Source organism: Callorhinus ursinus, unplaced genomic scaffold (assembly GCF_003265705.2).
Source record: "Callorhinus ursinus isolate GAN/ISIS: 27379988/994484 unplaced genomic scaffold, GSC_fseal_2.0 scaffold48, whole genome shotgun sequence".
Taxonomy (NCBI): domain Eukaryota; kingdom Metazoa; phylum Chordata; class Mammalia; order Carnivora; family Otariidae; genus Callorhinus; species Callorhinus ursinus.
In genome coordinates this window covers 9,717,739-9,729,777 of record NW_027397110.1, presented here as the reverse complement: position 1 = coordinate 9,729,777, position 12,039 = coordinate 9,717,739, and the positions used below count along the sequence as shown (strand labels likewise).

The 12,039-nt window shown below is 54.1% G+C and overlaps 1 protein-coding gene across 5 annotated transcripts in view; it reads right to left on the bottom strand.

Moving 5' to 3' along the window:
* PLA2G6 (phospholipase A2 group VI) overlaps window positions 1–12,039 on the bottom strand; it is a 60,406-nt gene extending 48,367 nt beyond the window's left edge. For 3 of the 5 annotated variants that reach the window (XM_073882774.1, XM_025881807.2, XM_025881811.2), the window contains exons 1-2: window positions 11,914–12,017; window positions 1,895–2,282 (exon numbers count right to left, since the gene is read on the bottom strand). In XM_073882774.1, the coding sequence (XP_073738875.1) occupies window positions 1,895–2,193 (299 nt within the window). In that variant the 5' untranslated portion in view covers window positions 2,194–2,282; window positions 11,914–12,017. Of the gene's footprint in view, window positions 1–1,894; window positions 2,283–11,913 lie in introns of all 5 variants that reach the window. The other 2 variants (XM_025881809.2, XM_025881810.2) reach the window with 2 other exon arrangements.

The following is a 12,039-nucleotide window of genomic DNA, read 5'->3' as shown; positions in this document are numbered from 1 at the left end:
TATGTGCTTGGCTTGAAACCCCACCCAATGCTCCCTATTCTGTCCAAACACTGGAAACACGCAGTGGCACAGAAAAGAGAAATGGCTTAGGAGGCAGAAGACACAGATTCTGTTTCTTCGCTGCTTCCCGTGCAACCTTGAATGACTCACTTATCTTCCTGAGCCTCAGTTTTCTTATCTGTAAAATGGGATACTGCCTTCCTTGTTTACCTCAACGGGTCATGGGAGGATGTGCTAATATACCATATGCGAAAGTACTATAAAGTGCCCCCCAATTAAGGGTAATAAATAAACATGTAGTTAATAAACCGTTGGCAAAGAGTTTAACCCCCTGGGACGGAAGTCTGCCCACAGTGGGGTTTGAGCTTTCTGGGACGGATCTGGAGTCCTGTCAAGGGACATTTACAGCTGACAGGACTTGGTGATGGTGGATGGTGGTGGAGCCCCCAGGGCGGCACCTGGAAAGTAAGGCTGAGTGGCCCTCCGAAGAGTGGACCCACCATACCACCCTGCTCGGCTGGGCATTCCCATCAGCGGCCCTCGGCTGCGGGCCTGTGGAGGGGTTCTGGAGCCGCAGGTGGAAGCCTGCCCTGTCCTGATCCAGACCAGCGGGATGGCCATCAGCTCAGGCATCTGTGCCCAGAGTGTGGACTAGCTCTGCCACGTTAAAACTGGCGTCCGGACTGGCTGCTGAGCTGTGTTCTTTGCCCAGCTGCCCGCTGTGGGGGCCTCTGCCTCAGTTTCCCTGTGGAACCAGACCTGAATTCTCCCGACTGGCCGGCCTCCTCTGCTCTCCTCCTGTTGGCTGGACCCTGACTCCCAGCTTGCCACTTTCTGAGACTCCTGTTGCCATGCCTCCTCAATCAGAATGAGTCCAGAGGTTCCCTCCAGCTTTAATGCTTGCCAAAGCCCTGCACATACCAGGGATCCGGCCCGGGGCCATTCGCCTGTGGGCGCCCCCTCACCCCCCAACCCATGCCTCCGCATGTCTAGAACGACCCTGTCCACTCTCCTCTGCCAGACACATTCCTACTCATTCTAGGCTCAGAGGAGCTCACCAGGAAGGGGTCACCTGCTCGTGTCCCCACTGTCCACTTCTACCCACAGCTCTCCTCACACGGTGGGTACAATGCCTGCCTGGCATGTGGCCTCCACCCAAGACTGCACATAAGGGCGCGGAGTGTGTCTTGTCATTTCGCAGTACCAGCTGGGCCTGGCCCAGGGCCTGGGACTCCCGAGCCACTGCAGATGCCCGGTGCCCAGTGAAGGGAAGGATGGCGGGATGGGCAGATGGATGAACGAATGGAAAAAGGCCCATCAGCACTAGCCCAACTCAGGGCCAGTCTGCCAAGCTCCTCCGGACCCTGCATTTTGGGTGCCTGGCCACTCCTTTCCCCTTATGCCAACCAGCCCTGCAGCTGGCTCAGCTCCCTCAGCCCTGTCCTGGCCTCCTACCCTTTCCTTCTAGCTCCCATGGGAGACCCCGCATGCCCTGAAAAGTGACCGCTGCCCACCCCTTATACTCTCCTGAACAAACCCTGGTCGGCCCCTACAAGGCAGTCATGCCTTTAAAGACCCAGGGTTACAGGTGAACCCTGGACTTGACCTGGTTTGACCCTTCTCAGCTTCCTGTCCTTCCTCCTTCCCTCCAACTGCACGGCTCCCGGCCTGGAGGCAGGGAAAAGCCCCGCCTTCTATCCTCACACCCCTGCTGTGGGGACCCTGACGGGCCAGAAGGTGTAGGAGGGCCCTAGGAGACCCCTCTCCCCACCCTCTCCCACCCTTCTCCAGAGCCCTCAAATGTTAGGCCCAAAGAAGCCGCTTTTTGGCCAAGGGACCACCAGCCTGAGGAGTCAAAGGAAAGAAGTATGTGTGGCAGTTGACCATCACCCACCGGAATCCACTCTGTGAGTTCCTGGGGTTGACCAGGATGCAGTCCCAGGTGCGATTGGGAATGTTCTGGAACAGAATCAGCTGCCCTTCCTCCCGAACCCGGCCATTCGAGGTGTAGTCTGCCACAGCCACCTCCTTCACCCGGAACGGGTTTGTGAACAAGTTGGTGACGCTACTGAGGGTATTGACCAGGCGGCCGAAGAACTGCATCTTCTGCGGGGCAGGTGGGGAGGCCCCGCCGCCTGCCCCCTCAGTCTGGAAGAAAATGGGGTCTCTGGTCAGCTGGGCTCGGTCTCCCATGCCCACCTCACCAGTACAGCAGTTTCCTGCACAGGCTCCCAGATGGCGCCCCACCAGTGCTGGTCCTCTGATTCTGGGCCAGGAGGGACCTGGAAACGGGGGGGAGAGAAAGAGAGAGGCACTGAGTCAGGGGTAAGAGGGCATGAGAGGAAGTTACAGAGCGGCCACCATGCCCGGGGGACCAGAACCATCCTGCTTCCTGGTCAGTTTCCCCACCAGAGCCTCAGCTTCCTCATCTGCAGTATGGAACCTATTGCTCAAGGAGACGGCAGACAGGAACGCGCATCACAGATGATCCTGTCCCGTCCAAAGGGAGGGGTTCTCGCTACGTGAAGTCCAGCGCTCAGAAAGCTCGGCGTGAGTCATTTCAATTCTACGAATAAAACCAGGGTCCTATCTCGACCAGATGCAGCCAGGGGACCGGGATCGGCCCACACTCCAACAGGCGCAGGGGGACCGTGGGCATTGGTCTCCCAATTGTTGGTGCCTGCTCTGAGAAAACATGAAACCAAGTGCCTCGGAAATGAACGTGAACGTAAAGACTCAGCAATAGTGAGCATGTGTGTGGATGGAAACGTTATGTTGCAGACTCAAAGGGTCCCAGTTTCTGCTGTGGAAACTGTCCCTAGTTTGGATGACAGAATTAGACGTCGCATATTTTCCTAGGTTCTCAGAAAGCGTACTGCATTCCTAAGGCAGTGCCACCAAAGCCGGGTGACATTTAGCTAGAGGCTGCCCTCTGGCTCTGTGCCAGGAAGTCACCCACCAAAAGTGCAGCTCAGACACTGAGGACAGAGCGTGGAGGTTTGGGTACCCCGGAGAATGGACATGTCAGTGGACACTGGTCACACTCTGGCCCAGCTGTTGAGGAGAGGATCAAGCTTAGGGATAAAAGGAAGAACAAGAAGCCTCAAAGAACCACCGATAAAGAGAGGAAGGGCCAGTAATGATAATTATACCAGGAGACTGAGCACTTACTGAGCACTTACTAGGCAGCGGGCCCTGAGCTAAGCACTTTACGTGACTGTCCCCTTTCAGTCTCTGTAAAGGAAGAGGCCTGGAGCAAAACTGTGTTCCCATCCTCACCAGCTGTGTGTCCTTGGGCAAGTCACTTAACCCTTCTGTGTCTCAGTTTCCTTATCTGTAACACGAGAACCACAACAGTGCCCAATAACAGAACCTGGCAGATAGTAAATGCTCAATAGGCATGAGTCTTCTTCACTTCCATTGCCCTCCCTTTGACGCATAAGGAAACAAAGACCGTGATTGTAGAGCTTTGGAAGCGCCCTGAAGCTTTGTAATGTCCTTCCTCTTATGATCATTAGTAAGATGTGGCGTGAGCAGACTATGAGCCTCAGTGTCCCCTTTAAAATGAGGACAATGCTTGGGGCACCTGAGTGGCTCAGTCGGTTGAGCGTCTGACTCTTGATTTCGGCTCAGGTCATGATCTCAGGGTCGTGAGATCGAGCCCTGCGTCAGGCTCCGCACTCAGTGCGGTGTCTGCTCGGGATTCTCTCTCTACCTCCACCCCTCTCCCCGCTTTCACTCTCATTCTCTTGCTCTCTCTAAAATAAATTTTAAATAGAAAATGAGGACAAGTTCCCCTTTTATGTGCTGTGAGGATTAAATGAGAATGTTCTTAAGACTGTTTAGACCAGGGGGCGCCTGGGTGGCTCAGCCAGTTAAGCGTCTGCCTTGGGCTCAAGTCATGATCCCAGAGTCCTGGGATCGAGCCCCGCATCAGGCTCCCTGCTCCGCGGGAAGCCTGCTTCTCCCTCTCCCACTCGCCCTGCTTGTGTTCCCTCTCTCGCTGTGTCTCTGTCAAATAAATAAAATCTTAAAAAAAAAAAAAAAAAAGCTGTGATTGAGGAACTCAGGAAGCACATGGTGGTGTTACAGACTCTGGGGCATCAAGTCCACAGCGCTCCCTGTGCTGGTTGTGGGCTGCAAGCTCAGCCTGCAAGGCCCCCGCCTCCCCACGCAGCTTCTCCCCCTTGGTCCCACCCTGTCATGCATGATTGCAGAAAGCAATGCTGTCTCGCACCTCCTTCCCTCTCCATGTTGATTTGTCTGATACGTCCTTCCTCTCCTCCATCCTCCTGCCGTCCTCCTACACTTAATCACACTAATCACACCAAACACTCACGTGCCTCTCTGTGCTCTGGTCCTGGTCCAAGAACTTTACATATACTAATCTTTCATCCGGACCACCACCCTGGGGCACCCGGGTGGCTCAGTCGGTTAGGTGCCCGCCTCTTAATTTCGGCTCAGGTCATGATCTCAGTGCGGAGTCTGCTTGAGACTCTCTCTCCCTCTCTCTCTGCCCCTCCCCCTGCTTGCACGCTCTCTCTCTCAAATAACATATTTTAAAAACTCTGCACCACCACCCTATGAAATTGTCATATTATCCTGATTTTACAAATGAGAAAATCAAGAAACAGAGAGGTAAAGTAATGGGCCCTACATCACACAGCTAGTAGGTGAAGGAGCAAGAATCAGGGCCAGACAGCTGGTTCTAGATCATTGGAGCTTTTTAAGGACAGGTATTCAGTCTTTTCCCCTCTGTACACTCACCCCCCGCACAGGCTTGGCCCCCAGAAAGTCTGTTAAAACGTAATTTAGCTGAGTCAAAATTATGCTGCAAAAAATAAGGGTGACAGAAAAATACCAAAATACTATGAGGATATTGGGTTTATGGGCCATTTTTTTCTTTTCCCTGTTTATCAAATGGGATGGAAAATGTTTCTTCTTCTTCTTCTTCTTCTTCTTTTAAATGATTCTATTTGTTAAAGAAAGTAAGAGTGTAGGCTGAGCCCCTGGGGCCCACGGCTGGGGAGAAGCCCGGGGGTCAGGACCAGCTTAGAATAGCAGCACAGAGGTTTCCCAGAGAGCAGGCGGGAGGCACCAGGAGAGGCGAGGTGCTCCCAGGCACCTCCTGGGGGGAGTCAGGAGCACCAGCATCCATGAGCCCACCTGGGGTTTAGGGGAGAATCATCACGGGGATCCAGCTGGACGGAAGGAAGACAGGTGCCCCAGGGGAGAGGCACCTTCCTCAGGGTCCCCAGGGCTGCCTCCCACACCTGGATGGCAGCCTGGCCACTGAAAGGACGGGCCTGGCTCCCTCCCAGCCTTCCAGGGTGGGCGTGAGGGTGAAATGACACAATGGAGGGAAAGTGTCCAGGATGCTGGCCGACTGTGGGCACACAAACAGTGGCCATTGTTATCACAAGGTGGAAAGAGAGGAAATGAACCCCCTGGGCCACATCCTGGAACAAACATAACAGACCAGCCCGGAAAGCGGCAAGTGAGAAGTAGACAGAGCGCATGCTTCTGCTTCCTTCTCAACGCTGCGCTCTTCCTCCCATCCCACCCCTGACCTCAGAGCCCAGGTTCTTTCCAGCACAGCTGTGGGGCGGGGGGGGAGCGATGCGCAGCTGGGGAGCGGCCCCCTCCCTCCCGGCTTCTTCCCCCTCTCGCTTCTCACAGCCCCTTGCCCTTGACCTCCCCACAGGGTCAACATTTGCTTTTACCTGCTGACAACTGTTCTCTAGGGCTCCTCACCTGGGCTTGCTCCCTGCTCATAGGTGACACAGGTGACACCAAGGTCACATGACAGGGGCTGTCCTGGGCACCGGAGGCCTGGAGCAGCCCTCAGATGCCAAAAGCAGGAAGGCCACGAACCCAAGAGCTTTTGCGGCGAGGGGGACGCTGACAATTCTGCCTCTCCTGCAGTGTCCAGGTGTCGACTGTGTCTGCCCTACAGGGAGGCCAGAGATTTCTGGCCTGTTCTCCTTACTTTTGCTCACCTGTCCCCTGTCAAAGGCCCTCGCCTGCCTGCTTCCCTTCCTAAGGGAAGGCTTAGGAAGCTGCTGCTGGAGAAGACAACCCTAGAGGAGAGGAGCTTTAAGACAGGAAGGACGAGCATTAATGTCCCCATTTTAGAGATGAAGTAACGGAGGCCCAGAGAGGCCTTAGACTGTGGGTGTTGGAAGGGCAAGTTAAAGTGACATGTGTGGATGGCCACCAAAAAAACAAACAAAAAAAGAAGTAGTACTGGGGTCCGAGGGAGATGGGAACCGACAGGTGGCATCTTTGGTGAGCTCCCCAAAGTGGCCGGTTAGATTCATAAAATGAGTAGTCACAGGGGGACCCAAACCCAGTCCCTCTCCCCTTGCGAGGAAGAGTCGGGAAAGGATGGCTGCACAAGGCAACTCTTGAGCTGAACTTTGCAGTGGGGACCTGGGCAAGAGGCCTCCCCACAGATGGAGCGAAAGACACCGTAAGGGAGGGCATGGGGACAGGAGCCTGCGTGACCTGGCCGGGGATGAGCATTTTCCTCGGGCCTGGGCAGCACGCAGGGAGTTATGGGCACTGCCGTGGCCCACACGAATACCGGTCACCACGGAGCCATCCTGCCGGCATCCGCTTTAGAGTTGAGCTCAGAGCCAGCCTGCGACCTGGGCGCTTTATGACGAGTTTGTGGATGAGGCTACAAGCTCAAGAAGCGCAACAGGGAGGGGGGAGCGTGTGGCTGGTTACAGGGGTGGTGGGGGAGAACCCCGTCCTCAGATGTCTGCTTCCACCTCGGCCACGAATTCCCTGAAGGGCACCAGGTAGGTCTCAAGCAAGAGAGGAAGCGCCAAGCCGCCAGGCCCTGGGCCCCATCCCCCCACCTCCTAGTCTGGACTGTTATCTCTTTCAGAGAATGAGAGAGAGGGCCTGAACTGTCAAACTTTCTGGCCTGTCCTCCCTGGAATGTCCTCCCCTGCCACCCTTCGCTCCCATCTCTGCCAGAGCCTCTGCTTGTCCTTCAAGGCCCAGCGGCTCCCTATGGAGGCTCAGAGCCCCAGCTGGTCCCTCCCGCAATGCTCCCAGCTTGTGTTATACCCTTCTGGTCCACCAGCACCTTGAGGGCCAGGCCCACCATCCATCCCTACAAGCCCTCTGTGCCTACCACAGGATGCAAATCGGATGCTTACACATGCCCAAGGGCTCCCCATCACCTTCCAGAGTGAGCCCAAGCTCCGGGGTGGAGGTGGTGGCGGAGGAAGGCAAGCATCCACATGACCTGGCCAGCCCATCTCCTGCACCCCTACTCCAGCCATGCTGCAACAGAGACCTCCCAGAACATACCACTCTCATGCCTCCATGTACCTGCACACACTCCTGCCTGGATTGTGCTCCTCACTTTGCTGTTAGATAAATGAATAAACCCTTCCTGTCCTTCAAGAATTGGCTCACATGCTACCTTGTCTAAGACTCCTACCCTGTGCCTCCCCTCCCCTTAGCCCTGGGGGTGCCCTCACCCTGCCCAGGGGCTCCCCCAAAGGAGCATTTATCCTGTGATAAGGATGGTGCATCTGTTGGTTTGGGTTGCCCCCCTCTTTATTTTTTTATCTGAGCACACAGCATGCTCTTCCTGATGATAGTGGATATTTAATACATGTTTGGTGAATGAGTGAGGACAAATGAATAACCCACCCTACACCCACAGGGCCGGCACCTCCGAGGCACCCTCCCCTCCTCTCTTACTCCCTTGCAGGTGGTAACAGGCCACACACCTTATTCCCCACCCACTCCAGGCTGCCCAGCACACCACCACCTTGTAACACTCAGAACATTTATGAGGCACTGAGCTCTGGGTCTGGAAAGTCTGGCTTTATATACCTGAAGCTCATTCAGACTCCAAGCAGGGACACTCTACAAGCCCTCTGCTTCCCTCTTGACGAAGCCCGGCCAGAGGGGCAGGACAGCTGCCCTGGAGGTGCGTGACAGGATCGCACTGGCAGCCGGGCCAGGAAGCTGACCTCACACGACTGGCCTCGTGGGGGATCCTGGGAGCACACGCAGAACCGCTCGAGTTGGAAATCAGGCTTCCTGAGCCCCGGCTGCTTATGACAGGATGTCCCATGATTGGAACAATTGGCACAGGCCAGCGACCCCCTCCTGTGCCGCTGAGGTCTCCCCCATCCACTGCCCCGGCAGGATCACCCAGGGCACCCAGCCCGGCCCGAGCACCACCGCCTTCTTTCCTTCAGCCCCCACCAGCCGCGCCTCTTGGTACATGACGGCATCACCTCCACCCTCTCACAAGACCACCGCGCATAAAGCACAGAGTCCCCACATCTGTTAGCTCTCCTGAAGCTCACAAATGCCCATGAAGGAAGGAAGGCGCGGGTGTTATCCCTGTCTGGCACATAGGGAAACTGAGGCCCAGAGAAAGGAAGTGGGAGGTGTTGCCTGGCGGCTGGACTCATGGCTTCTTCGGACTCCTGAACTGCACTAGGCAGAGGGCCTGCAAACAGCAGGTGTTCAATTAGTGCATAAGAAAAGACCGGATGGAAGTAGGGGTTAGGTCAAATGTCCTTTCCATCCCCCACCCAAGCCTCTGGACCTCCAAAGCTGCCTCTAAAACAAAATGTTCCTTCAAATGTTCTCTCCCACCCCAGCTCATCCCAAATTCGTTCCTAATGTGAGTGAGGAAGGGGGAAGGGCTTGCCCCCATCACTTTACACAAGAAGCAACACTGCTACATTCATCCCGCACCCAGTGAGCACCCGCTTCCTCACCAAGTGTCAGAGGTGATTACTGCATTTAATCCTCAAAACACTCCTACGAGAAGGTGTACTTCTAGTCATATTACACGCAGGAAAGTGAGGCACAGGAGCTTATGTGACTTGCCAGGGCCTGAGCCCAGTTAGTTAGCATCCGGAGCAGCATCTGGTCATCCTCAAACTTGCCTTCAGGAGAAAGCCTGAATGGAAAGTGGCTGAGTGGCTTGATTTTCAGCCTCTTGTCCTCCAAAAGCTAAGGCTCGCATCTAAAAATGCACCGCCATTCATATGAGCCAGAGTAAAATGCCCTTCAAGAAAGGAAAAGGTGTCTTTTTCATTTGCTCTGCTTAGCACGACCACAGCCAGCAGCAGACTGCCCCCCACGTGCGGCTGAGGCTCCCAAGGACAGGAGACAACGGCAACTTGAAGAGATCGTTGGGCTCGTGCCTAGGTGCAGGGTGGCCCATTTTACGAATCATTTTATGATTCACTCTATAAATATGTATCGAGGACCAACTCTGGGGCAGGCATTGTTCTAACTTCTGAGACTCTGCTAGTGAACTAAACAGACAAAAATCCCTGCTCTCCCAGATCTTCTACTTTAGCGAGGGCTAAATAATAAAGAAGATAAATAGGCAAAGCACACACGTAGGGTTTAGATACTGGGTAGATGCTGAGAAGAAAAGGGAACCAAAGAAGGGAATAAGAAATGCTGAGGTAGAGACTGAAATTTTAGACAGGGTGGCCAGGGAAGTCCTGACCAAGAACTTAACCTTGAATAAAGACTAAAAGGAAATGAGGCCAAAATCTGTGTGGATATCAAGGTAAAGAAATGTCCAGGCAGAGGGAAGAGCAAGTGCAAAGGTCCTGGGGCCGCAGCATGCCTGATGTGTTCCAAGTACAGCAAGGACGCCAGTGAAGTCAGAGAAGTAACAGAGAGCCAGGCACACCTAAGTGAGAGAAGCCATTGCAGGGCTTGGAGCAAAGCAGTGACATTAGCACATCACTGGTTGGATGAGGGGTGGAGAGAGGCTGCAAGGATAATCTCACAGCTTCAGCCAGAGCAACTGAAAGAAGAACACTGCCATTTCCTAAAGACGGGAAAGTAAGTGGGAGGGGCAGACTTTGGTGGAAGGTGGGGTAGGGATGAAGGGGATATCTATATAAGGAGCTTAATTCTAAACACCTTTAACTTTGAAAGGCCCACACTTGAGATGTTGAGCAAGCAATTATATAAGTGAGTCTTATCATTCAAGGGAAAGATCTAGACCGGATTGGACATATAAATTTGGGAGTTGTCAGAGTCTGAGACGGTACTTAAAGCTATGACACTGGATGAGATCACCCGAAAAAGAAAAATGAGGATGGATTAAAAAGAGAGAGAGAGACAGAGAGAGAGAAAAGAGGCATGTCAGGCATGGACCTATGAAAATGTTCTCCCAGGAGCCACCCTCTACAAAGGGAAGCTCTTGTAACAAGGTCTCCTCTTCACTACGGCCCCCTTCACCCCGTCCACACACACCCAGCACACGTGTGCAGACACGCACACACAGCACTTCCTCTATTTCTTGGTGATGTCATTCTGCTGAGTGAGAAGGAAATTCTCATTGAGGATACTATCACCTACTGAGAAAGTAATCCGCGGAAGGGAGAAAAAGCGACCGGGTCACCAAGACGACAGCAGTGAGCCTCACAGAGCGGGCCAATCACACAGGCTGCAGGGTTTGCCAGGTTGCAACTCGTCTCTTCGATTGGTGTGACCTCGGGCAACGCATTCGCCCTCTTTCTTATGTTAAATAGGAGTAACCTGGGCTATGTCAAGGGCAACAAACAGTCCAGTGATATTTGTTAAAGAAATGAGGAATGAATGAATGGTAAAAGCAACATACAAAAGAGCCTGACTCACCCCAGCAGATCAATAAATACTTTCAAATGCTAAATGAAGACAGTGGGCCTTCTATCTACTTGTCTTTCCCTCCTTCTTTTGTCATTTTATCCCTTTCCCTTTCCTGGCTGTGACGCAGTATCAAAACCATGCATTTTTTACCGGACCATACTGGTTACAAAGCTTTGCCTTCTACATTTTCTCAACGTTTCAACCTCACAGCAGCCTTACAAGAGCAGGATATACAATCCCTCTGCCACAAAGAAACTGCAACTTGGGACAGAAAACAGCCTCCAAACTCCAGGTACATTTTAAGGCAGAGACAACAACAAAAACACTGCATTCAGCCCAAGGGTGGGGCTCGTGTGTTGCCAAACCAAACCTGCCTAACATCCTGTTGGGTGCGTAAAAGGGCAGGTGAGGGAAAGACCCAGAAGCTCAGGGGAAGGGAAGGTATTTGTTTGGGGTCACATGAATAGTCCGTTAAAAAAAAAAATGGGCACAGATTCCTGAGCCCTCCTTGTCCCACACCCATGGACCTGCCCATCCCAGTGGCGTGGTCAAATAGGTCACGCCTTCCAGATCACCAGCTTCCAGGCCATCTCTGGGAGCAGGAGGTGGACACAGAGTTGTTGGTTTGGGAGACGCTGGGGTGAGGAGGTTATGGGGAAGGAGGGAGCATGGTGGGGCGCAGGCAGAGATGAAATCTGGAGGCAAATGAGAGACAATAAGCAGAGAGAAGCAGGTAGATGGGAGTCAGAAAACGGGGAGCGTAAAATGGACAACAGGGGAGACACAAACGGAGAACTGCAGAAAACCGGGGATGTGGGGGATCAGGTGGGAATACAGAGGCAGAAAAGTCGGGAGCACTGAGAAGGGCACAGGAAGGCAACGGGACAATCAATGCGTCCCAGAGTGATAACTGAGCTGGAGGGAGACGGGGTTGGGATGACCAAGGAAGTCAGTGATGGAGGGGAGGCACACAAGGGAGACAGGTACTATGGAGGCACCCAGGGCCGAAGCTGGCGTCCCTGGGGAGGTCACAAGTTCGAAATGAGACAAGAGCTGTCACAGGTGGAAGTTGGAGACGCTGAGGGATCAAAGGGCGGAAGCTGCGGGCACTCAGAAGGTCACACAAGGGTCAATGGAGGACACGACTGACTATCGAGGAACACAAGGGAGGTCTGAAGGAGGGTCGGGGTGGCGACCACCGAATCTGGGGCGCCGAGGAGGTTTGGAGAAGGGCCCCCCAGGCCCCGCCTCCCCTGCGCCGTCACTCACCTCGGCTTACTCAGCACTTCTACTTCCTCCTACTTCCGCAAACAAAGGATGCCGGCCCCACGTGACGGCCCGGCCACGGCCCTCCGCCAATTACTGAGGCCCGTCCTCCGGCCGCCGCTGGGGCCC